The following is a 25,169-nucleotide window of genomic DNA, read 5'->3' as shown; positions in this document are numbered from 1 at the left end:
AGAGCAGGAGACCAGCGGTTATTCTTCTTCTTCACTTGGGGTGCACGCTGCACCTCCGGTGTGAATGGACTAGTGGCCACGGGAGGTAATGCCAGAGGAGTCAGCCTGCAGTGCGAATGGACTAGTGGCCACGGGAAGTAATGCCAGAGGAGTCAGCCTGCAGTGCGAATGGACTAGTGGCCACGGGAAGTAATGCCAGAGGAGTCAGCCTGCAGTGCGAATGGACTAGTGGCCACGGGAGGTAATGCCAGGGGAGTCAGCCTGCAGTGCGAATGGACTAGTGGCCACGGGAGGTAATGCCAGGGGAGTCGGCCTGCAGTGCGAGTGGACTAGTGGCCACGGGAGGTAATGCCAGGGGAGTCAGCCTGCAGTGTGAGTGGACTAGTGACCACGGGAGGTAATGGACAGAGGAGTCAGCCTGCAGTGCGAATGGACTAGTGGCCACGGGAGGTAATGGCAGGGGAGTCAGCCTGCAGTGCGAATGGACTAGTGGCCACGGGAGGTAATGCCAGGGGAGTCAGCCTGCAGTGTGAGTGGACTAGTGGCCACAGGAGGTAATGCCAGGGGAGTCAGCCTGCAGTGCGAATGGACTAGTGGCCACGGGAGGTAATGCCAGGGGAGTCAGCCTGCGGTGCGAATGGACTAGTGGCCACGGGAAGTAATGCCAGAGGAGTCAGCCTGCAGTGCGAATGGACTAGTGGCCACGGGAAGTAATGCCAGAGGAGTCAGCCTGCAGTGCGAATGGACTAGTGGCCACGGGAAGTAATGCCAGAGGAGTCAGCCTGCAGTGCGAATGGACTAGTGGCCACGGGAGGTAATGCCAGGGGAGTCAGCCTGCAGTGCGAATGGACTAGTGGCCACGGGAGGTAATGCCAGGGGAGTCGGCCTGCAGTGCGAGTGGACTAGTGGCCACGGGAGGTAATGCCAGGGGAGTCAGCCTGCAGTGCGAATGGACTAGTGGCCACGGGAGGTAATGCCAGGGGAGTCAGCCTGCAGTGTGAGTGGACTAGTGACCACGGGAGGTAATGGACAGAGGAGTCAGCCTGCAGTGCGAATGGACTAGTGGCCACGGGAGGTAATGGCAGGGGAGTCAGCCTGCAGTGCGAATGGACTAGTGGCCACGGGAGGTAATGCCAGGGGAGTCAGCCTGCAGTGTGAGTGGACTAGTGGCCACAGGAGGTAATGCCAGGGGAGTCAGCCTGCAGTGCGAATGGACTAGTGGCCACGGGAGGTAATGCCAGGGGAGTCAGCCTGCGGTGCGAATGGACTAGTGGCCACGGGAGGTAATGCCAGGGGAGTCAGCCTGCAGTGCGAATGAACTAGTGGCCACGGGAAGTAATGCCAGGGGAGTCAGCCTGCAGTGTGAATGGACTAGTGGCCACGGGAGGTAATGCCAGGGGAGTCAGCCTGCGGTGCGAATGGACTAGTGGCCACGGGAGGTAATGCCAGGGGAGTCAGCCTGCAGTGCGAATGAACTAGTGGCCACGGGAAGTAATGCCAGGGGAGTCAGCCTGCAGTGTGAATTGACTAGTGGCCACGGGAGGTAATGCCAGGGAAGTCAGCCTGCAGTGCGAATGGATTAGTTGCCACATTAGGTAATGCCAGGGGAGTCAGCCTGGAGTATGAACGGACTGGTGGCTATGGGAATGATCGAGAATAGGAGCGTGGCCAGGTGACGGAAGAGGACGGTGGAGTCTGCTGGTAGAGCGAGCGGTCTCGAACAAGCGAGAAGGTTTGGGAATGGGGGTATGGCCTCAGACCGTATATAAAAGGGAGATGCGCGGGAGACTCGGGGCTGTTGCGGTGGGGTCTTCGTCGGTTCGGGGGTGAGCACGTGAGTCCTTAAATAAAGAAACCATCTCAAGAGAAGTGCGTTGAAGTCGTCTTAACACAAACAAGACACAACTGTAATAAGATGATTTATTCTAAATACGTCCACAAGAAAAACAACGGACCAAAACATCGACTTTGATCGGCAGCTCGCGAAAGGGACAGTGTCTCTTTGAGTCCACATTCAAAAACGTCTAAATCTGAACGCCGTACAACTTGCACTTAAGGCCACGTGGCTTTGACGTCTGCAGACCGGGCGTCAAACAACCCTTTCAAGAATTTTCTTGGCTCCAGTTCGTCAAGGCACATTGCAGGAGAACGGCGTAAACTTCAGTCACTTGCAGATCAGTTGCAAAACGTCAAGGGCTTCGATTCGTACCGTGCCCATTTCAAACGCATTCAAAATCATCATCACCATCATCAGCATTTGAAGTCCCGAACGGTACTTTTTTTGCAGCACTAGTTAGCTAAAGGCACAGCGCTAGCTAGGTACAGCCCCTCGCTAGTTAAAGGAGAGCCCATCGAGAGCTTATCTTGGCCTACGCTTCAACGTTGGCCAGACTGCCTTGGAAGAAGATGTGGGGATTACCCACACTTTAACCCACCGCATGCGACTTGCCGATCGACCAATTGCAGAACCGGGCGAACCAGGAATGTAGAATTCCCACCGCTGGCTCTGCGGGGCTGTAAACGCTACACGAGCACCAATGCCTTCACGCTCATTTGAGTAGGAAATTCATTTTACTTGTTAAACTAAACTTTTTATTTCACCAGGTAAGGCCCACTGAGCGACGCAGCTCTTTTTCAGAAGCAACCTTGCCACACGTGATAGTTCAACAACACGTGAAAATTCGAAATACGAAAGCAAAAACCAGAGGAACTGGAGAAAAGTCCACGCGACCACGGGAAGGGAGACACAGCAAACTCCAAATATGCAGCAGGTGTCAGGGTCGGGATCGAACCCACCACCTCCTCCATACCAGGCGAAGCAGTTAACATCTCATAGCCACTGCGGTGCCAATGACGCGGCGTGTGACGAGCACCACAGCGACCGAAGCCGTGCGGCAACGTTTCGTCACCTCTCTCGGCAGCGGCCGCCGTTGGCAATCCGGCAACGAGAGCCAACTTCCCGCGGAGCGCGGTGAAAATTCACAATGTGCAAAAACGAACGAGGGGGCGAAAATAAACTGCGCAGTGCACAACCTCAACACAACACCGTTCGTTAAATAACAGCTCAAGGCCACAAGGGCCAAGTAATAAATAACAAAGCGAGGCTACGGCAGAAAACGCGAACAAACAAACGACACCAATGCAACGCAACACTCCTTTCAGACGATTGTCATTGCAATCACCAGCACCCGTTTGGCAAAACATCGCGCGCGTCGCCCTTAAAAACACAATAAAAAGCTAGGCTCAAGGCTACAAAACGATTGATGGCGTGAAGATGATCGTGACGTCAAATCTCCCGCAGCTTTGTCACTGTGCTTCACAATGTCCATCGCATTTGCGTTTTGCCAGACCTCCAGTGAGGATGGTCACTTAACTGAAGATGAACAAAAGCCTGCCACCAATCTTCTAAATCACTGCAACTTTACAATTCCGTAATCTTCACGACAAAGTAAATTTGAGCGACGAGACTTACCTACCGAGGAAAGTCTCACTCGAGTCTATTTCTTGCAATAGGGGTGGGCGATGTCTCTACCCGAGTAATTTGCGGTGCCAATTTTCCAAACGCGTGCCACGTCGCCGGACGCACATATGGCCATCTCTTTTTGCGAACGCCACGGGACCTTTTAAACGCTCACCGCGAGTTGGACGGTGCATATTTTGACGGCCGTTGCAGCGGCGGCACCCCGCCAGGAGTTTTAATCAGGGCGGCCGCCGGCGTCGAAACCCGCCCAGCGGCATACGGTCAGCGCCGCGTCGACGATAATCGCGGTACGAATTTATTTTGGAAAATGCGAGACAGGACATTATTATAAATCGCACTGTTCAACACCGCGGGCAACCCTACACTGACGTCAGCTGTTGGCTAGCCTCTCATCTAAACCACCCCCCGCGGAATTCACATTTGTCGGGAGAGAGTTCCACAAATTACATTACAAAGAAAAAACACAAAATCAAAATGCAAACTTCGCTTCAAAAGGTTTGGCGGCGTTAATAACGCACCGGGCCTTCTCACGAGTTTGGCAATAACAACCGGGCGTACGCATGGATTCTGCAACCCTTTCCAACACGAGTCCAACGGTAATAACAACGGCAGCGCTCGTGGCAGGCTCATGGAAAGCGGTAGGCCGCGATGTATGTACATTGAATTTCTTTCCCACTGTACGTAGCCAACCACGCAAATTTGAGTTTGCGGGAGATGACCCACCGGGACTTGGATAGCGGCCTTGCCTTGATCAACATGGCCGGTTTTATCTCAGGACAAGTTCCCCCCGGAACAGCAACGCAAACGTTACAACAAAATATTTTTCATTGATATAAATCAACGTTACGGGAATTATCATAACCCTACCCACCCACCTCAGCCGCTACAGACATTAACACTTTAAAAAAAGCATAAAACACCCCATATCACCAGCCCTTGCCGAATGAAGGCACCTCGGGAATTGATTCTCGCATATATACGAAGGCACAACTCTTTCCAGAATCTGAAACCAAACTTCTCTCTCACTGTGCAATTGTTTGCTCAGTGTTTCAAGAGGTCAAAAGGAGACCTATTTACACACCTCCGTCAGGTGAGCACTCACATTACGTCGGGAAAACGGGCCAAAGTAAAACAAAACTCGAGGCCAGACTTTCAGGCTAAGCCAGATTAAATAAATTAAATTAAAACATCAACTAAAAACATCTCCCGAACGGAACACTACACACGCACGCCGATTGATCTGCGCGCGATCGGAGACTGCGCGCGTGCGCACTAACGATTCTAAAAGCAGTTGTGCGGTCTACTTATCTGTTGTGTGGAATTCGACGTCTGCTAGGTACTCTCAATTGTTGAAAAAGAACACATTATGTACATATTTATCAAGACATATTACACGTAAAAAAACGCCTCCGAACCCACGATCTCCACGGTGCCAGAATCCGTGTCTCTGTCACTTCCCGTCTGCTGGAACACGTGGACGAGTGTCAGGGAGTCAGGCTGCTCGAACGGCGTAATCTGCCCGCGACGCCCTTCCGGTCGCTGGGGCAACGTTCCTTGGACATCAGCAACTGCAGCTCTCTGAGAGAGAAAGAAAGAAAGAGAGAGAAGTGGTGGGGGAGACGGTTACTCAATGGGGACATCATTCACAGACCGATGTCGGGGGCCTGCTCAGCGGCCGGCAGAGCGAGCGCCTTGCAATCGCAAGGATTTCGAGTTCAAATCCTGGTTGGGGTTTGACTGGACCCATCATCATCATCATCATTCCCATAAAACGAGTACCAATCTGCATGGAAATCAACAGCGGTTGGCCTATGGCGAGACTCGCCCCCACCGCCCCCATCCTGCCGTCAAAGGAACGTTTCCACCAATGGAAATATATATGATAATAGGGTTATCCCCCTTTCTGGCAATAAAACAGGTGTTAAGATGTTAAAACACCAAACTTAAACCTTTGCAAGGAATCATGTCTGCATTAACCACATATACTTGTGGTGAACATGCAAACAAACAAAAAACATGCTCTGACAGTATATGGTGCATTGTCTTTGAAACGGATTGGTCCACACCATATACATTTTAAGAGCCGCGATGCACGTCAATACGAGACGAGCAGTCGTTAACAAACAAGAGCCGCATGGCGGCACCGGAGCCGCAGGTTGCCGACCTCTGCACTAGAGAGAGAGAGCGAGGAAGGGAGAGCGGGGAAAGAGAGAGCGCGAGGAAATAGTGGAGAGAGTACGAAGGCCAGGGGAAGAAGCGTGGGCGTGCAAATCCTTGGTCTCGCTCACCTGCGCAGGTGCGCGTTCTTGAGGCGTTCGCACGACAGTGCGCGGCGCAGCGACCGCACGCTGCAAACCGCGGTGCCGCACAGCGCCGGGTGGCAACACAGCTCCCCCGTGGAGGGGCGCTCCCCCGCCGTGGGTCTCACCATGGCCTGCGTGAGTGGGGGGGTACACGGGGGGTGGGGGGGGGCACACAGTGGGAGAGACGGTACACGGCCTTCAAATTGACACCTGGTGCGAGCGTGCGTGGCGCTTGGTCAACCGCACACAACTGATCAAAAACCACACCGCGCTCGCCCCAACGGTCCGCTGAAGGCCACGCCGAGGGATCTTTGTCTCCGCGCCCGCGCGTCAGAGGTCGCAAACGGGTTTTGATTCCTTACTTGTACCCGTACCCGGCCGCACCAGGGTCACAAACGGGTACCCGTACCCGGCCGGGTACGGGTAGCCGGGTATCGGGTAGGGTACGGGTATCGGGTACCCGGTTGCGACCTCTGCCGCGCGTCGCTTCTCTCTCATTCGCTCTCTCACCGTGAGGAGGGTGCGCAGCTCCAGCGACAGGGACGCCACGGCCGCCCCCTCCGGCAGCCACCCCTGCCGGATCCGTTTCCAGGCGGCGTCGTTCCGGGGCAGGGGACCTCCGCCGGCGGCCACCACCGCGCTGAGCGCCAGCGCGAACACGTCCGCCTGCGGCGACGCAGAGTAGTCCTGCTCGGGGTAAGGGGGGAGGGGTGGAGGATCGTGAGAGGATGGCTAAGATGGATGTACATACGTCAATTTTATTTTCGCACCGTACGCTGCCAACCGTGCTTATCGGAGTTGCGGATGTACGGCAGGCGACAAGTCCGTCGAATCGAATCGTCCGTGCGCTCACCGGCTGCAGCACCTCCAGCGCCAGGAACCGCGAGTCGCCCTCCTCCACGTGGCGGCTGTTCACCCGCGTCACGTGACCCAGGTCACCTGATAGGGGGGTGGTGGCGGAGGAAGGAGGGGGACACGGCGATGATGGACGCTCGGTGATGACAACAGCGGCTGCGGCGACGTGGTCCCTCCCGGTGGTGACGTCACTCAGGCTGGGTGTCGTGTCGCGACGCACCCCCCGCCCCCGTGACCAGAGTTTGATTTCCGCTCGCGACCAACGTCGGGTGAGGAATATAGAACCTGCTTACGGACCTCCCCCTAGGTCGACTCAGCCTCAAATGAGTACCTGGTGGGGAGTGTAAACATCACCACTGGGGAGACAAATGCGGCCGGGAATGGCTGCGGACCACGCGTGCAGTTCCGGCCTTCGTAGGTGCTCGCTAACGTCACTTGCCCGACGGTCTCCATTCAGGCGACACGGGGGGGGGGGGGGGATGGGGTCTTTGTCTTTGTCTGTGTGTCCACGTGTGCGTGTCCCTACCGATCTTGTAGACGTCTCGAGACTCTCCCACGCTCCCCGCGTCGCTCTGCGGCTCCCCCTCCTCCAGCTCGGACGACAGCGTCCTCTGGGCGATGAAGATGTTACCTGGCGCCGCACGGAGTGGGGGGGGGGTGTACAGAGAAACGCTCCGGTCAAACTCATCTCGAGCTAGGCTCCACCATTATTGAGTAACCACAGCATCACGCTGCAGATGCGGCATTCTACCATCCCACGGTGCGACTACGACTACCAAGTCTGTGTGGGTGGTTGGCTGGGTGGCTGACTGGTTGGGTGGGTGGTGGATGGATGGGTGGATCGGTCGGTGGTGGATGGATGGGTGGGTGGATCGGTCGGTGGTGGGTAGGTGGGTGGTGGGTGGATGGCTGGCTGGCTGGGTGGATGGGTCGGTGGGTGGGTGGTGGGTGGATGGCTGGCTGGCTGGGTGGATGGGTCGGTGGATGGCTGGCTGGGTAGATAAGTGAGTCGGTGGGTGGGTGGTGGGTGGATGGCTGGCTGGGTGGATGGGTCGGTGGGTGGTGGGTGGATGGCTGGCTGGGTGAATGGGTGAGTGGGCAGATAGGTGGCTGGCTGGTTGACTGGGTGGGTGGCTGACTCGGTGGGCGAGTGCCTGACTGGCTGGGTGGGTAAGTGGCTCGCTGACGAGGCGGCAGGGCGTGGAGGCACCACTCAGGGGGGTGGGCGGCTGGGCTCACTGGGCTTGATGTCCATGTGCACGAGGCCCAGGCTGTGGATGTAGCGCAGACCCCGCGCCACGTGCAGCAGCATCCGCCGCACTCGCCACTCGGGGAACGCGTGGCCCGGGGATCGCAGCAGGGCGTCCGTCACGCTCCCACCTACATGCGGAACGCACACACGTGTAAGTAAAGACAAAGATCCCCACCCGTATAGCCTCAACATACTGTTGGGGCAAGTGCTGTCAGTGAGTAGCAGCACCTATGACGGACGGCACGGCACTCCCGGCCGCCTTTGCCTCCCCAGTGGCGATGTTTACACGACACACCCAGGTACTCATTTGAGGCCGAGTCGACTTAGGGGAGGTCCAGGCTCAGTTCAGATAATCGTCACTGGCGTTGGTGCAGAAAAACATCGCTGCGGTGCTCATTCTGGATGTTCATGTGTGTGTACGTGTGGTACGTGCATACCGCTGCAGTACTTTTTTCGTATGTACACGTGGAGTGTGAGCGCGTGTGTAAGCGTGGTATGTGTGGTATGTATGGTATGTGTGATACGCGCCTTTCCTTACAAATCGCTGCAGTACTCTCGTTCTGGATGTACGCGTGGTGTGTGTGTGCGCATGCGTATGCTTGTAGAACGTCTATGGCACCATACACAGCCAACCGTGCTAATCGGAGGTGCCACACGTGTGGTACGTGTGGTACATGCGGTACGCGTGGGGTATGTGGTACGTGTGGTACGTGTGGTGTGTGTGGTACGTGTGGTGTGTGTGGTACGTGCGGTACGTGCGGTACGCGTGATGTGTGTGGTACGTGTGGTACGCGTGGTGTGTGTGGTACGTGTGGTACGCGTGGTGCGTGTGGTGCGTGTGGTGCGTGTGGTGCGTGTGGTACGTGTGGTACGTGTGGTATGCGTACGTACCACTGCAGTACTCGTTCTGGATGTACATGTGGTGTGGTACGTGTGGTACATGCGGTACGTGCGGTACGCGTGGTGCGTGTGGTACGCGTGGTGCGTGTGGTACGTGTGGTGCGTGTGGTACGCGCGGTGTGTGTGGTATGCGTGCGTACCGCTGCAGTACTCGTTCTGGATGTACATGTGGTCTTCCTCGGCCCAAGCCGAGTAGTACTGGACCACGTGGGGGTGCTGCCCCAGCACCGCGTGGGCGCACACCTCACGTAGCGCACTCTGCCTGCACCACCACCACCACCACCACCGTTCCACAGTCAGCACCACTCCAACATCGTCACTGCCACCAGAATCACCACCATGATCAACACCACCGCCACCTTCACCGAGTGAGCGAGCGGCGGATGAGAGAACGGGTGAGCGAGCATGTGGGCATCTGAACGACTGGATGGACGGGGGAGCGAGCGAATGAGCGTGTGGGCGATCGAGTGAATGGGCGAGTGAGCGAATGAGCGTGTGGACGAGCGTGTGGGCGAGCAAGTGAGCATGTGGGCGATCGAGCGAATGGGCGAGCGAGCGAAGGAGCGTGTGGGCGAGCGTGTGGGCGAGCGAGTGAATGAGCGTGTGGACGAGCATGTGGGCGAGCAAATGAGCACGTGGGCGATCGAGCGAATGAGCGAGCTAGCAAATGAGCGTGTGGGCGAGCGAGTGAGCGCGTGGTCGATCGAGCGAATGGGCGAGCGAGCGAATGAGCGTGTGGGCGAGTGTGTGGGCGAGCGAGCGAGCGCGTGGGCGATCGAGCGAATGGGCGAGCTAGCGAATAAGCGTGTGGGCGAGCGTGTGGGCGAGCGAGCGAACGAGCGTGTGGGCGAGCGAGCGAGCGCGTGGGCGATCGAGCGAAGGGCCTCTTACTCGTCGGCAGAGCGTGCGACGGGCCGGCGCGATCGCTTGACCGCGTAGACGCAGCCGTCGAGGCGCTTGACGCAGCGCGACACCGAGCCAAAGTGGCCATGTCCCAGCGCGCCCAGCTCGTGGAACTCGGTGGAGAAGCGCGACATCATCTCCGCCTCCCGCATGCTCATCATGCGCTGCACACGCGCGGCAGCGGGGGAAGGACAACAAACGAAAGACAAAAAGCAGTTGTGCAGAAATTTGTTTTCAATCTAGATGATTTAAAAGTGCAGTGGATTCCTAATACGAGAAGGGAGGGGTTACAGACAGCCGCAGAAGCGCATCCGAAAGCACGCCATGCAGTATGGGCGGGCCAAAAAATAAACCAACACGATACGAGTGCAAAGTATAGAGAAGTCAAGCAAATCACGAAAAGTAATTAAGTAAAATAGAAAATGGAACAAAACCTAAATAGGCGGCGAAGTGCGGTGGTGGAGACGCACGAGCGGAATTTAAAACGCGTGCGTCAGAAAACCAACGCAGGCTTAGAAACGTCACGTTGCTCTTCATCCAGCAGTAGATAGACCACGATGATGATGATGGTGATAAAGGCATCAAGAGAGATACATGCTCAGTTACAAGACAAAACCAGGTCAAAATCGGTTTACGAATCAACTTCCTGTTCTGCCGCAGAAAATAATGAAATCTCGTTAAACAGCAGGCTTTCGCTACCAATATCCATAATAGTTTTTTTGGGTTAGATCGCGTGAATATATAAATGTGTCGTTAAACCCTCCACCACCCGACACAGATTGACTTCTCCACAAATCTGGCTGTCCGCCTGATGATGCTGGTTATAATGACTGGCGAAACGTCGTACTCCGATCGTAAATGTTGTGGCTTGGCTCTCCAACACACCGGTGTGCTGTACTAGTATACTACACTATACAAAACAACTATTATACACTACACTCTACACTATACACTACACTATACACTAGTGCTGTACTCGTAACGAATTGGCACGTTCTGCTTACGTGACAAACCTTACTAATTGGCTGTGTCGGGTGGTGGCGGGTTTCACGACACATTTACATATTTACGTGATCCAACCCAAAAAAAAACCTGTATTATGAATGCAATCTAGGTTCGGGTTGTCGGCCCGCAAGAGTTATATTCATCGGTTACCTTGGGTGGATTCGGGCACTCGTCTTGTGACGTTCTCTCCATCCGGTCGTCATCGCTCCTGCGGACGGTACAGCGGGAGAGGGACCGTGACGCGGGGTGCAAACGAGATGGGGAGAGGGGGTGCAGGTGGTACGGGGGGCGCGCACGGTACGCCGCGGGCGCAACAGTCTCCACGGAACGCGCTAAGTCCCCCTCCCGGCGCGCGAGCTGCAGGAGTTCCGCGGTTTGAACCCCCGGCAGGCCGCCCTGGTAAACGCCGGCGGGGCGTGTTAAACCGCAAAAAGGAGACACGACGCCGAGAGCTCAACTGCGATTGGATTTGGGAGAGAGAGAAAAAAAAAATAGAACGGCATTGTAAGCTCGACTTTTTTGATTTCCTATTTATCATCCGTGCGGGAAGGCTCCGACGTTTCACTTCTTACACACGCGGAGCCTGCACGGAAACACGGCCCAACCTTGACCCCCTTGACCCCCCCCTCGTTGGGGGGCGAGGAATTGAACCGGTGACCCGCAAACCAAGTCCGGTTCAAAGGCCGTCAGCGAGGATCAGAGTTGTTAGTCCACGTTAGCGGGATCAATAAACGGTCGCGGGCAAACAAAGTGAATGTGCTGCCCTTGCATGCCCGGGAGCTCATTTGAAGGCCCGTGCCCTGCCCTGCAGCAAGGGGTCGGAGGCCACGTGTTAGCGATTAGCCAGGACGTGCGACATGCGGTGCAGGGGTGCGACATGTGACAGCTGCCAGCGCCTGGCAGTAGCCATCCACCCCCCTGCCAACACACAAACACCCACCCACCGACCCACCCACTCAAACCCACCGCGTACACCAGTCACGTCCTTCACATACAGACCCGGGGTCAATTATAAGTACGGTTGTAGCAAATGTTTTGCTCAATTTACAAACAACATTGTCATTGCAATTCCCTGTAGAATCATACGCGAAATTACGATTATAATTGGCCAAGGTCTCCCACTCCGTCAACTCACCCACACACCCACCCGCCAGGCCATATATTTCCTATACCCACCCACTCACCAATTCACAACCACAATCGATCCCACCCACTAATCAATCTACATCCATTCTAATACACCCACACACTCACCCAACCACTTACCACAACCCACTCACTTACCAAAACCCATCGACACCCACCCCACATACTCATCAAACTACAACTATCCCACCCACCAACCCACTCACCCACTCGCCAAACCCATCCTCACCGACCACACACACTCACCAACCCAACCACCCACTCACTCACCAAACCCATCCCCACCGACCTCACACACTCACCAACCCACATACCACCCACCCACCCGCCACCCACAGTGGCACGAGTGTGAGGAAGAGGGCGGCCAGGTGTTGGAATCTGCACGAAGCAGCTGCATGGCCTCATCAATTAAAGCGGACTCGACAACAAAACTAAATTAGCCGAATCGACTTTCTGCAGTCGGGTGCGACTCACAAAGGGTAGGAGGGGGGGGCTCTGTGTACGGGGGGCTGCCGGGTTCGAAGCGCAGTGCGCGGACCGCAACACTACAGCTCCCCACAGCCCACGACAACAAACCGCCATTTGCCACTACATGGCGCCAGGCTATGTGAAGTGCACAACGCCCGCTAGCAGACCCAGCTGCCATGGCTTGACCGAGTGAGATGACCGGCCGATGCACCACCTGTGCCCCCCACTGTGCCACCTCGCTGCGTTTTAGCCGCACGGCGCTGCGCTCGCTGCTGTGAGCGTCGCTCCTCCGCCCTCCGTTGTTGCTGGAGGGCGACTGCCTCCAACTTCCCAGCAGCGTCCTTCACGAGCCTCCTCCTCCACAGAGGCCGATCTTAACACCACTGCTACCGGTCATTGGTATCAGCAGTGCAAACCCACAAACACAGACAGACAATCGATCAGACAGAGGAGCCGGGGCCTGGGGGGGTGAATGTGAAGAGCTGTGCGTTGCGAGCCACTCACTCCCTCTTGCGGCTTCTGTGCAGGCAGGACCGCAGCACGTCCACGGAGTCCGGCGTGAAAGGGTTAAAGTTGATGCGGGGGCCCGCCTTGGGGGTGGACCGCGTGGGGCCGGCGCCCAAGCGGAACCCGGCGCCCGCGCGCGCCAGCTGCCTCAGGCTCTGCGACATGGACACAGAGACGCAGAGACACACCGACTGTTGGGGCGGGAGCCATTGGCGAGTAGCACCTGTGAAGGCCGGCACGGCGCACGTGGGGGTGGCGTAGACATACAACCAAAACTATGGACCTTATAGTAAACCCATAGAGATACATAGAGATGCATAGAGGCCGATAGGAATACATAGAGACCCATAGAAATACTTAAGAGTCCATAGACGTACACTCACAGCCACTGCATAGTAATAACGATTACCTCGCCTGGAATACAGGAGGTCGTGTATTTGATCCATACCCTGACGCCTATATATTTGAAGTTTGCATGTTCTCCCTGTGGCCGCGTGGATTTTTCTCCAGGTCCTCCGGTTTTCCCCTCCACGTTTCGAATCAACACGCGCTTGGAGAATATGGCTGCTATAAATGTCCACGCGATAAGCCACTTCGCTGAACTACTGTATCATTTGTATCGATCTGGCCTCATTTGACTGCATGCTATGAAGAAGGGCCTTTTCCCCGAAACGCCACAGCATACTCGCATCATCTTCTTTTCAAGGCAGCGCTAATGATTAACGTGTCGGGTTTTCTTTTTGACCAAAGTTGTGTCGTCACGACCCTCCACCGCACCACGCAAGCAAAAAAAAAACGAACTCAAATCGGCACTTTGTACGAGCGTTTAAAACAACGCTCCAGCTTAGCATTCATCGTTCCAGCTCCCCGCGAAGTTCACGAACAATTCTCACAAATGTAGTGATGGGATACAACGACTCTCGTGTGTGTGGCTACGTCGAGCATCGTCAGGACGAGACCCAGGAGGCCGAAGTAACAATTCCATTTAGGTCCAAACCTGGTCACACGTTTTTAAATCACTCCCCCCCCACAAATATCAGCTCTTGGCTCAAAACCCGACGGCGGCTGGGTGCGCAATCGCCAGCGAAACGTCGTTTAGAAAATGTTTCAAAGAATTCCACTCGCTTCCAAACGCTACCGGTTTTCGCTCAATAAACCCAAATCAATGGGGCTAGTTTGTCCACCACGTGACGACTTGAATCGCCGGGTGGTGGAGGGCACGTCGCCCCCATTGATATTTTACACACAAGCTTTAACCCTGGACAAATCGACGACAAATTGACCGCGCAGTACGGCTTGTGTGAATGCAAGTGTTACGAGCCCAAAATCGTGGGCAATCGTCGGTGACTGCATAGAAACACTTTTTTAAAATTTCTAAATGCATGGGCGAATGCGCCGATACTAAAATATGTTCGTACAAATTACTCGACTGAGATTACAAAGATCCCCCGTATAGCCGGAACTGACGTATAGGGGGCAAGTGCTGTTAGCGAGCGGCTAACTGGGATTTACACTCGCACACAGCAGCAGCAGCAATGAGGTCACCCTTGCACATGAGACTCATCCCGGTTATAAATAACAAAATGACAAAACTTTCCGTAGGCGAGTCTGCGGGAGGGGCTGTAAGTTTTACGGTAGAAGGGTGAGTCAACGGTTCAATGCGTAACTGTGTCGCAGGTGTACAGACAGGTGAGTGTATGGCTGGTTAAAGTCTGCCAGCAGACGTCAATGGGTTAGTGTTGTGGGCGAGTGGGTGAGTCAGCCGGTGAGTGTATGGGTGGATCGGTGCATTGGTGGTTGAATGGACACGCACGGCCCGTGTTGCCAATGCACTGCTGGATGCGTGCCTTCCCATGCCGTGCGGCTTATTTGGCCATATTTCACCACGCTGGTGAAAAGTAGAGCGCACAAGTCATACACTGTTGCACGTTATGGCCAGCAGGGGGTGGGGCGGATGCATGGCAGAGTCTTGAGCAGGTGAGTTTGTGTATGGGTGAGCGTATGGGGTGTCTTCGCCAGTGAGTGAGTGCACAGGTCAATTAGTCTGTGATAGGTGGCTAAGTCGGGCAATGAGTGTACAGGTGGGCTGGTGTATGGGTGGCTAAGTCAGGCAATGGGTGTACAGGTGTGGTGGTGTCTGAGTGTGTGGTGGGTGGCTGAGTCAGGCAATGGGTGTACAGGTGTGTTGTAATCTGAGTGTGTGGTGGGTGGCTGAGTCAGGCAATGGGTGTACAGGTGTGTTGGTGTCTGAGTGTGTGGTGGGTGGCTGAGTCAGGCAATGAGTGTACAGGTGTGTTGGTGTCTGAGTGTGTGGTGGGTGGCTGAGTCAGGCAATGAGTGTACAGGTGTGTTGGTGTCTGAGTGTGTGGTGGGTGGCCGAGTCAGTGGGTGTACAGGTGTGTTGGTGTCCGAGTGTGTTGGTGTCTGAGTGTGTTGGTGTCCGAGTGTGTTGGTGTCCGAGTGTGTTGGTGTCTGAGTGTGTGGTGGGTGGCTAAGTCAGGCAATGAGTGTACAGGTGTGTTGGTGTCTGAGTGTGTGGTGGGTGGCCGAGTCAGTGGGTGTACAGGTGTGTTGGTGTCCGAGTGTGTTGGTGTCTGAGTGTGTTGGTGTCCGAGTGTGTAGGTGTCTGGGTGTAGGGGTAGGTGGGTGCATCTGAGGCTGCCGAGTGGGTGGGGGTGTCAGCGTGCCGCCTCTACCCGCGTCGGCTGCAGTCAACGGCGGGAGACGGGAGCTCTCCATTCAAACAGCAAACGGACACACACATCCCTGTAACATACACACACACGTGTGTACATACACACACCAGTATGTACATACACACACACCCTGTAACACACCAGTCTGTACACATACACCAGTCTGTACATACACACACACACACCAGTTTGTACACACACACACAACCTGTAACACACCAGTCTGTACACATACACCAGTCTATACATACATACACACACCAGTCTGTACGAACACACAAAGACAAAGGTCCCCATAAAGCCTAAACAGACTGCTGGGGAAAGTGCTGTCAGCGAGCACCCATAACTCACACCAGTCTGTACACACTTAAGCAAGCCGTAAGCATACGACTTTCTCTATGCACATACACAAATACAAGCATTTCTTACAGATCCCATCAGCAACGCAACCCTTGTGGGAGTGCATAATTTCGGCAGCATTGCATTCAATACAAGCGAAAACCGTGGACCAGTTTCAACATGCAGCGTCTCATCAGCAGGCAGGCTCGCATGAACCAACAATGATGGTGGACTGCCCAGATGTTTAAATGCAAACACCGGTTTTGAAATTCAGTGTGTCATCAGCAGTCAGCCTCGCTTGAAGCAATGAACTGCCCAGATGTTTAAATGCAGACACCGGTTTTGACATGCAGCGTCTCATCAGCAGTCAGCCTCGCTTGAAGCAATGCACTGCCCAGATGTCTAAATACCAACACCGGCGTCGCTTACCTTGGGAGAATGCGGCGAGTCCATGAGTCGCAGTTTGTGCATCGTCTTGTGTGGAGGCGACTCGGGGCGCATTGACCTCCCCACCTCACCGGGACTGCCCCCCACACCCTGGAACCCCCATCGGGGCCGGGGCCGACGCGGGGTGCGATTCTCCTTGTCGTCCTCATCAGCAGTGCCGCCACCGCCATCATCATCATCATCAATAGCAGTACCAGCAGAGGTGGCACCACCACCACCGTCGTCACTGCCACCTTCGCCAGCGCCACAATTGTCAAGTCGACGAGCTGCGGCAAAGTCGTCGCCCCCGTAATCTGTGCCACCACCGCCGCCACCACCACAGTCGTCATCGTCGGTGCCACCGCGGGAGAATGGTGGGGGAGAGCCTCCGCTCAGCAGCGAATCTTCGGGTGAAGAGGGCACAGCCGGCATAGGGTCGAAAGCACGCCACTGGTGGTGTGGATGGTGGACGACGGCGCGGCTTGCCGAGCGTGGTGCTGCTGCTACTGCTGCTGATGGTGGTGGTGAAGGAGGAGACGATGGTGGTGTTGGTGGTGGAGGTGGTGGTGGGATAGCTGCAGGAGGGGAGCAGAAACTGTCCTCGTTGAAGGCGGAGTCGTCGGTGGAGGAGCCGCTGTCCTCATCCTGACTCCAGTCCAACCTCCGAGCCACCACAACCGTGTTGCTGCTGCTGCTGCCGCTACTGCCACCAGATCTCATCTTGCTGCTGCTGATGATGTTGATTCTGTCGGATCTGGGGATGTTGCTGCTGCTGATGTTGATTCTGTCGGATCTGGTGATGCTGCTGGTAGTGGTGGGGCTGATTCTGTCGGATCTGGGGGTGGTGGTGGGGCTGCTGTTGCTGATTCTGTCACATCTGGTGATGTTGTTGATGCTGCTGCTGTTGCCGATTCTGTCGGATCTGGTGATATTGCTGCTGCTGGGGCTGCTGCTCTTGCTGATTCTGTCGGATCTGGTGATGTTGCTGCTGCTGGGGCTGCTGCTCTTGCTGATTCTGTCGGATCTGGTGATGTTGCTGCTGCCTTTGCTGCTAGAAATCTTGCCGGTCACTTTGCTGCTGGGAGTTCCCTTGGTGTTGCAAGTCGACTTGGTGCTGGGGTTAGACCTGCTGCTGCTGCTGTTGATGCGACTGTTGTTGTTGCTACTGTTGCTGTTGTTGATGATGTGCCGCAAAATTTGACGCCTGGCCCTGTAACTCATGATTTCCTTCTTGTTACGTATCAACTCTACTTAAACTTAACCAGAAAATGCTGCTGATGCTACTACTAAAATTTCTGTTGAACTTCTTTCGCACCGTACGTAGGTTGTCAATCGTGCTAAACCGGCTGGCTCGTAAAAAAAAATATCAGACGAGATACCCACCGTGACGGTCTTAAAAACACTATTAACCACCCTATAAATTGTCCTAAAACTTAAAAAAAAGTTTCACAAATCTTTCCGGAGCAATTCAGCCCTCCCCCAAAGATGTAATATTAACTTTGTTAGTCAGCCTGCCCCGGCAAGATATCATTTACTTTGCCACTTTTCTCTCCGCCAGTTGGGGTTGTTGGCAGTTGACAAACCGTGAGGAATTGCAGAACTCACCACCCCACCGGGTTCCACTTCTACGACAAGCAAAGTAGTTCAAAAGTTGCACGCAACTTATTAGTCGACACTGTAATGGTTACAAAGTTACGTACTGTACGTACCTACTTTCTTTCGACTGCATGCACACAATCTAAGAACGCACTCGAACACACAGATTACGCTACGTGCATTTGCACAATGCCAAGTGGCGTGCACGCACTAGCTGCAACGCACACACACACCTCTTGCAAGATATTGTACATGCACAATTATGTTGCACATGCAGTATACGCACACAAATGTTATCCGACTCACCCGGACTCGTTACAGCACACGTTTACAAACCGCTAACTGTTGTAATCAGCTCCTCCCCACCCACCCCAATGCTGCCAACCACTCCTGCTACCAGAGAGAATGAGAACGTACCACTGTCTGTACCGGAAAACATCCAGAACGCGCAGCTAAAACTCTGAAACTTATCGCGACGTTCAGCGGTAAACACGTGTGGCGCCACCGCCTTATATAGGCCGCATTCAAGCGCGCGCGTCCGTTAAAAGGTGTGGCTCGCTAGTTGCGACTGGCCAATGAGCGCGTTCGCTTGCAAATTAGCTCCGCCCACGCCTACTTAAACCCCGCCCATCTCGCGTCATCCCACTCAAGCTCCGCCCCTAGCTGTTTAAGCTCCGCCCACAAGTTGTTTACTTTTTTTGTCTGTCTACTGAATCGCGAGTTCCGAAACTTTGAACACAACCAACGATTTAAGGCTTTCGTGACTGCAGGGATTCATCTTCTTGGTTCTTTCGGTATAGTCACGTAGAATGGAAATAATAAAATAATAAAAATAAAACATTATAAAATTATTCTCACGACGTTTCGGCCACAACGCAAGCAGCCGTCCTCAGGTGAAGAACAGGTCTGTCGAGACGACATTCAGACTCTGTCTACTCGACAGACCTGTTCTTCACCTGAGTACGGCTGCTTGCGTTGTGGCCGAAACGTCGTGAGAATGATTGTATTGTTTTATTTTATTATTTTATTACCTCCCTTCTACGTGACTTTACCGAAAGAACCAAGAAGATAAATCCCTGCAGTCACGAAAGCTTTCAATCGATACTCTTTGTATATTAAGCAGTGGATTGACCACGTCTGATGACAAGTTCTTTCAAGAATTTAAATGAACGGGGTTCAAACGTGTACAATGCAATGTGCAATTTAGAATCTGTGAAGACGGGATTGATGGATCACGCAAAGATCATCGTCTGGTTTCGGCTCCCCGCCTGCAGGGCTATGACGCAATCCAGGGAGTGGGTGACTGCGTGAAATGCCCCACAAATTGCCCCTCCTATCCGTCTGGGAGTTTCCCCAAGGTATTCTAGGGAATTATCCCACCACATTCCTTTTGGCAATGGTCAGTCAAAGTGTAGCCTCGTCATTATAATAATATACAGCCCTATTCTTAGGTTTTTTTCGGTAAAGTCACGTAGGTAAAACATTAAAATTAATAAAAGTAAAATAAAATAAAAAATCACGACGTTTCGGAGGCAACACAAGCTTCCGTCTTCAGGTGGAACCGTCACAGCCACGACCCTGCTGTACCCATTCGTTGTGTTGCCTCCGAAACGTCGTGATTTTTATTTTATTTTACTTTTATTAATTTTAATGTTTTACCTACGTGACTTTACCGAAAAAACCTAAGAATATGAATCCTGGCAGTCACGAAAGCTTCAAATCTAGAATATACAGTCCTCCCAGTTTATTTTCCTACTTGAACGAAACACAGCTTACTTGCACCTGTAAATAAATGTTTACGGCGCATATTACTCTCGTATAAGAGTTGCATTTTTATTATTATTTGTATGTGTTTCAATCGGGAATAAAAAAAATGCGTATTTATACTCGAGGAATCCGATGAGCTTTAATGCTCTTTTTCACAGATCTCCACTACTTTTATTTCATTTTGTTAGTTGTGCACTTTTCGATTTAAAGCTTTCGCGACTGCAGGGATTCATCTTCTTGGTTCTTTCGGTAAAGTCACGTAGAAGGGAAGTAATAAAATAATAAAAATAAAACATAATTATTTTTATTTTTAAAATAATAAAAATAAAACATAATTATTTTTATTTGTATTATTTTATTACTTCCCTTCTACGTGACTTTACCGAAAGAACCAAGAAGTTAGTTGTGCACTATTCAGTAAAGGACCCTGCTGTACCCATTCGTTCTCTGCAATATCGATGCTTTTATCGCTTGCTGCTGTACTAACGCACCACACGGATCTTCCGTGTAAAGTAGCCGTGTGAGTGGCGCTCAACGGGATAAAACAAAATCGACTCTCAAACTCTAAACGCCGAAACAACGTGGTAGCCTTCCTCTGGCCCCACTAACCTCCCGAATTAACATCGATCCCTTTTGGAATCCAGCCTTCGTCTGACACTACGAGAGTGGATTGGAGCTGGCCTCTCATTAACTGCTCGCCACTAGCGGCAAATGCTCAGATATTCCGCATTGCCTTTGTTGTTGATGTTCACCGTTTTGACCTCGTTCTGTGACCTAACACCGGTGACGAGACACGGTCGTGGGGGAGCATTGTCTCTCTGGTGTGGGTCAATCAGTTTCAAACACAACACACATCCAAGCACGCCTGTTCGCATGTTTTACCACATGCGTGTGCGGCTAATGTTTTACCTACGTGACTTTACCGAAATAACCTAAGAATAAGAAGCCTCGGTGTTTATTTGGCGTTTTGAATGTCTGAACACGGATGTGCGACGATTTACTGCATTTACATTTAATATATCCATTCCCAAATTCGTTGAATTTCAAAAAATGAAGCAAGTTATTTTTTTGTTCACACGGTAAAAAAAAAATGTGGGAGACGCTTTTAAAAGATCATAATATTACTGCGTTTCCACGGCAACCAGGTGGCTTTTACCTGGTGGGTGACGTCAAGTCTACAAGGGCCTAATCTCGGAATTCAAGGGTCAAAGACCTCCCTCTCCATGCATTCTAAAACAAAATTAACTCTTTTATTTTACATTTTACAAAGTCGATGGCCAGCACCACGCCCGACCGCCTTTGTCTCCTCACTGGGAATGTTTACACCCCCCCACCAGCTACTCATTTGAGGCCGAGCCGACTTAAGGTGCCTTGAGACGTTAGTGGACGTTAGTGATTAGGGGAGACCCATGGACCGGTCAGATAATCGTCACCGGTGCCCACGAGAGAGAATCGACCTCGGGTCGCTGGGTTACTGGCGCAGTGCGCTCACCACTGCGCCACCGCTCTCCACTATTCATCTATCGAGCCCCAACTTACACTGACACGCACGCAACATATAGAACGTCGATCTCGTTACAAAGTTGTATTATTTGATTACTTTTTTTACCCAGGGAAGGCTTTACCGAGTCTCGCGACTCGTTTTTAAATCATTTATATTAAGTTCACTTGCTTGCTTGCTTGCGCACTTACGACCGTGCAAATCTTTCGGTCGTTTTTTAACCCACTTCCCGTGATCCAATCGAGCTGACATTTTGCACACAGACTCGTTGTGCGTGATAATTAATGTTCGTGAAAATTTTTTTCCAAAATTTTACACTTTTTAGGACAAAAATATTATATTTAATTACCAATTGCTTAATGGTGCAATGCAATCATCTGACCCATAGGTGGCAGCCATCTCAAGCCAAAGGACGAGAAGACTCTAGCCGCCACGCATATAAAGGATTTATAGTGAAAAACTTTGTTTTTACGGGTTAAATTTTTTTTTACCCAGGGAAGGCTTTACCGAGTCTCGCGACTCGTTTTTACACGTGGGTCCCGGCCACGTTTTCAGAGTAACAATGCCCATCATTGCTTGCGCATTCTCCGAATTTGCAGTGTTAATCCCAGTTTTTAGCTGAGTGCCAATGTCCAGGTCCTGATGCTGGTCACGACGAGACGAGACAGATGCCTTCGAGAGAGAGAGAGGGAGGAGGGGTCGGGAGTTCGTTGCGTAGTAGTGACGATAATCCTCCTCTTCCTTTGAAAGAGCGCAGACGATTAAGCATCCAACGCAATTGCGTCACTCTACACAACAAAGGGACTTGAGACTTTGAACTAATTAGTCGCTCATTCTCTTCGTGCCCTTGGATTCTCCTTGGCCAGGGCTCTTCATCATCCCCTTGATGATATGATGTAATGCGACGAATGCATTAGGGGGACAGTTTTTTTTATTATAAATATATAACGCGTCTGAGTGTGTGTCGGAATAAGCGGTCGTACGGCTGCCTCGGCGTAGCATCTCTCTGGGTCTCTGTGAGTCTGTGGGTCTCTGTGTGAGTCTGTGGGTCTCTGTGTGAGTCTATAGGTCTCTGTGTGAATATATGGGTCTCTATGTGAGTCTGTGGGTCTCTGTGTGAGTCTATGGGTCTCTGTGTGAGTCTGTGGGTCTCTGTGTGAGTCTATGGGTCTATGTGTGAGTCTATGGGTCTCTGTGTGAGTCTGTGGGTCTCTGTGTGAGTCTGTGGGTCTCTGTGTGAGTATATGGGTCTCTGTGCGAGTCTATGAGTCTCTATGTGAGTATGTGTGTCTCTGTGTGAGTCTATGGGTCTCTCTGCGAGTCTATGTATGTCGTACTTATTTCGCAACGTACGTAGCCAACGGTGCTATTTGGAGGTGTCAGTGGACACCGATGATGTAACGGTCTCGTCCATTCACGTCCGAGTCATTTGCATGCAGCTGCGTGAGTGTTTATTGGTGCGTGGGTGTTTATTGGTGCGTGGGTGTTTATTGCCAACTTTTTTTTGCTCTCCTACTTGTGTTCACGCAAATTCAGTGGCACGTACATAAATGTTGAGTGCATCGGTTTCAATATTAACCTTGCCACGGGAAATATTTTCCAGCAGCATTTGTTCAACTTAACATCAGTGCCGGATTATCCTAGTAGCACAAGTCACTACATGTGTAAGTAGCTTGTCTGTCACGTTTGAGTTTCAATGGCCACGTGCGATGATGACCTCATTTGTGTGCGTAGTGCGCATGTGGCGGTGATGTGATGGTGACATCAGTTTGGTGTTGTGAGGTCGTTTGCACGGCGTGCAATGTGTGTGGTGGCTCTTATTTATCCAGTTGCCCTCGCCTTCCTAACCCCTGCTGATAAGAACAATAAATAGGTGACGTTTCAGGCAATGGGCCTTCTTCACAGGACGTAAATATAGATGCCAGAGAGGCCGGGTGGATGATGATGATGATACCACTTATGAGACTGAAGTTTACACCATGGGAGGCCCTGATGAGAGAGTCGAATGTTTTCTGATGACAAGTTTTTTTTAAAATCGGCTTATGTGCCTTGTACACATCCAATGTTGCATGTTTACTTGGTGATGTTACCTACAGAGGTTAGTAACAAAGCCTTTAGTAAGTACACTCCTGATAAGAAAACGCTGCCTGGTGGATTGATTTGTTACGGATGAGTAAGCACAATACAAATACAGGGCTGTGTACATATACTACAAGTGCTTAGGGGCAATCCTTTTCGTACGATCGCAAAAAATATCTTAAAACTTGAGCCCTACCCCCCCGAATCCTATAGAACGGTCGATATTTAATCCACACAGAAACGATCAAGGATTAATAATATTAACGTGTTTAAGCAAACAGATAGTCCACCGTCGGACTATCTAACTAATTTAAAGGCCAATGTAGACAAATTATTATCGAGGCATCACGCCCCATACGCAAGCTACGTATTTGGGTTAACCCCCCTCCACTAAACGGATTGCCCCTTACAAGCACTGTGGTTTAAACTCCTGTTGATACACAGACACGGCAATGCCTCTCTCGCCGTGAGTCGGCACTGTGGATTAAACAAATTACGTTAAACTCCCTTCCCGTGTGAGTCGAGCAGGGAGGGAGACGTGAACCCTGGGCTCGCCGAAATGTGGCCTTAGAGCAAAAAAAACTAACCCGTAAAAGTTTTTCACTATAAATCCTTTACATGCGTGGCATCGGTTTTATTTTATTATTCATTTCTGTTTTTCTTGAGTAAGTTTCATTTTTATCACATTGGTATTTTAAATAAAATAAAAATAAAAATTTACCTAAAAAGTGTAACATTTTGGAAAAAAAAAATTCACGAACATTAATTGTCACGCACAACGAGTCTGTGTGCAAAATGTCAGCTCGATTGGATCACGGGAAGTGGGTTAAAAAACGACCGAAAGATTTGCACGGTCGTAAGCGCGCAAGCGAACTTAATATAAAGGATTTTAAAAAGATGTTTGCTCCATCTGTTCCATCAGTACGTTGGTGAAGTGTTACCCAGCGCACGTACGTGTTTTATAAAGTTTATTTTATCTTAGGGGCCGTCCATAAATGACGTCACGCACCTAAGGGGGGGTCAGACATTTGTGACGATGTGTGACGAGGGGGGGGGGGGTTGAGAAATGTGACGTCATATAAAAATGCGCAACTTTAAATATAAACACGTTCTACTTAATTAAATATACTTTATAATAAATGTTTTCTCCTACAATATCAGAGTGCAGCGCCACATTAAATACGCACTACAATGACAATAGTTTAAAGTGACACCCACCCCCCCCCCCCAAATTAAAATATGTTCAAAATGTCCCTCCCAATATATTGCTATAAAAATATTTTTAAAAATAATAATTACGATGTTATGTAAATAAAAACAATTTGCTAAACCTTGGCCACAATATCTGGACTCGTCTTCATATAACAATGCATAGATTTCTGTCCATATGATTGTGGTTATGGTTGTACTTTATGAATCCCTAATCTCTGCCATTACATACAATGAAACAAGAAAAGGTAAAAAAGTAAAAACAGAGCAATGTAATACAATACACTATTAGACATTATTGTAAAAAATAAATCTAAAGTCCATCCCATGTGTTTGTTAATTTTTTTTATATTTTAGGCAGGAAATGAGTTTTCAAATTTATATATTTTTTTCTGGGGGGGACCCCAGACCCCCTGGAAGATTTGATCCCCCCCAATGTAGACTCCATGGCAGAGGTCACAACCGGGTACCCGATACCCGGCTACCCGGCCGGGTACGGGTAGACCGTGAGTCACTGGTGAGTAACCGTTTGTCACTCATTTCCCAACGTCTTGTCTCTTCTCACAATTCAAGTTCCTAGAATCAACCCACCCGCGCCTGCAACATGGCTTCATCCCAGAGGTCGCAATCAGGTACCCGATACCCGTACCCTACCCGTACCCGGCGGGTACGGGTACCCGTTTGCGACCCTGGTGCGGTCGGGTACGGGTAAGGAATCAAAACCCGTTTGCGAGCT

At 51.8% G+C, this 25,169-nt stretch overlaps 1 protein-coding gene across 1 annotated transcript; it reads right to left on the bottom strand.

Annotated features, from left to right (window-relative positions):
• Window positions 1-1,906: 1,906 nt before the first annotated feature.
• Window positions 1,907-18,688, bottom strand: LOC144737026 (wee1-like protein kinase 2). Its single transcript, XM_078619678.1, has 11 exons — window positions 16,285-18,688; window positions 12,818-12,975; window positions 10,850-10,907; window positions 9,683-9,858; window positions 8,932-9,053; window positions 7,879-8,019; window positions 7,166-7,270; window positions 6,638-6,723; window positions 6,295-6,471; window positions 5,770-5,915; window positions 1,907-5,059 (listed from the first exon to the last, which is right to left on the bottom strand). Exons 1-11 carry the CDS (start codon window positions 17,500-17,502, stop codon window positions 4,966-4,968), a joined length of 2,481 nt encoding a protein of 826 aa, XP_078475804.1. The 5' UTR covers window positions 17,503-18,688; the 3' UTR covers window positions 1,907-4,965.
• Between the last annotated feature and the right edge of the window lie 6,481 nt (window positions 18,689-25,169).

The sequence above is a fragment of the Lampetra planeri genome, chromosome 64, assembly GCF_965212315.1.
Source record: "Lampetra planeri chromosome 64, kcLamPlan1.2.h2, whole genome shotgun sequence".
Taxonomy (NCBI): Eukaryota; Metazoa; Chordata; class Hyperoartia; order Petromyzontiformes; family Petromyzontidae; genus Lampetra; species Lampetra planeri.
This window is presented reverse-complemented; position numbering and strand designations above follow the sequence as displayed.

Excerpts from the sequence above, each read along its gene's own strand:
- LOC144737026 (XM_078619678.1), bottom strand. The coding sequence starts at position 17,502 with ATGAGTTACAGGGCCAGGCGTCAAATTTTGCGGCACATCATCAACAAC. Across the intron at positions 12,976-16,284 it reads ACTCGCCGCATTCTCCCAAG|AGCCTGAGGCAGCTGGCGCG; the intron begins GTAAGCGACGCC and ends TCCATGTCGCAG. Across the intron at positions 8,020-8,931 it reads CCAGAACGAGTACTGCAGCG|GTGGGAGCGTGACGGACGCC; the intron begins GTACGCACGCAT and ends TTCCGCATGTAG.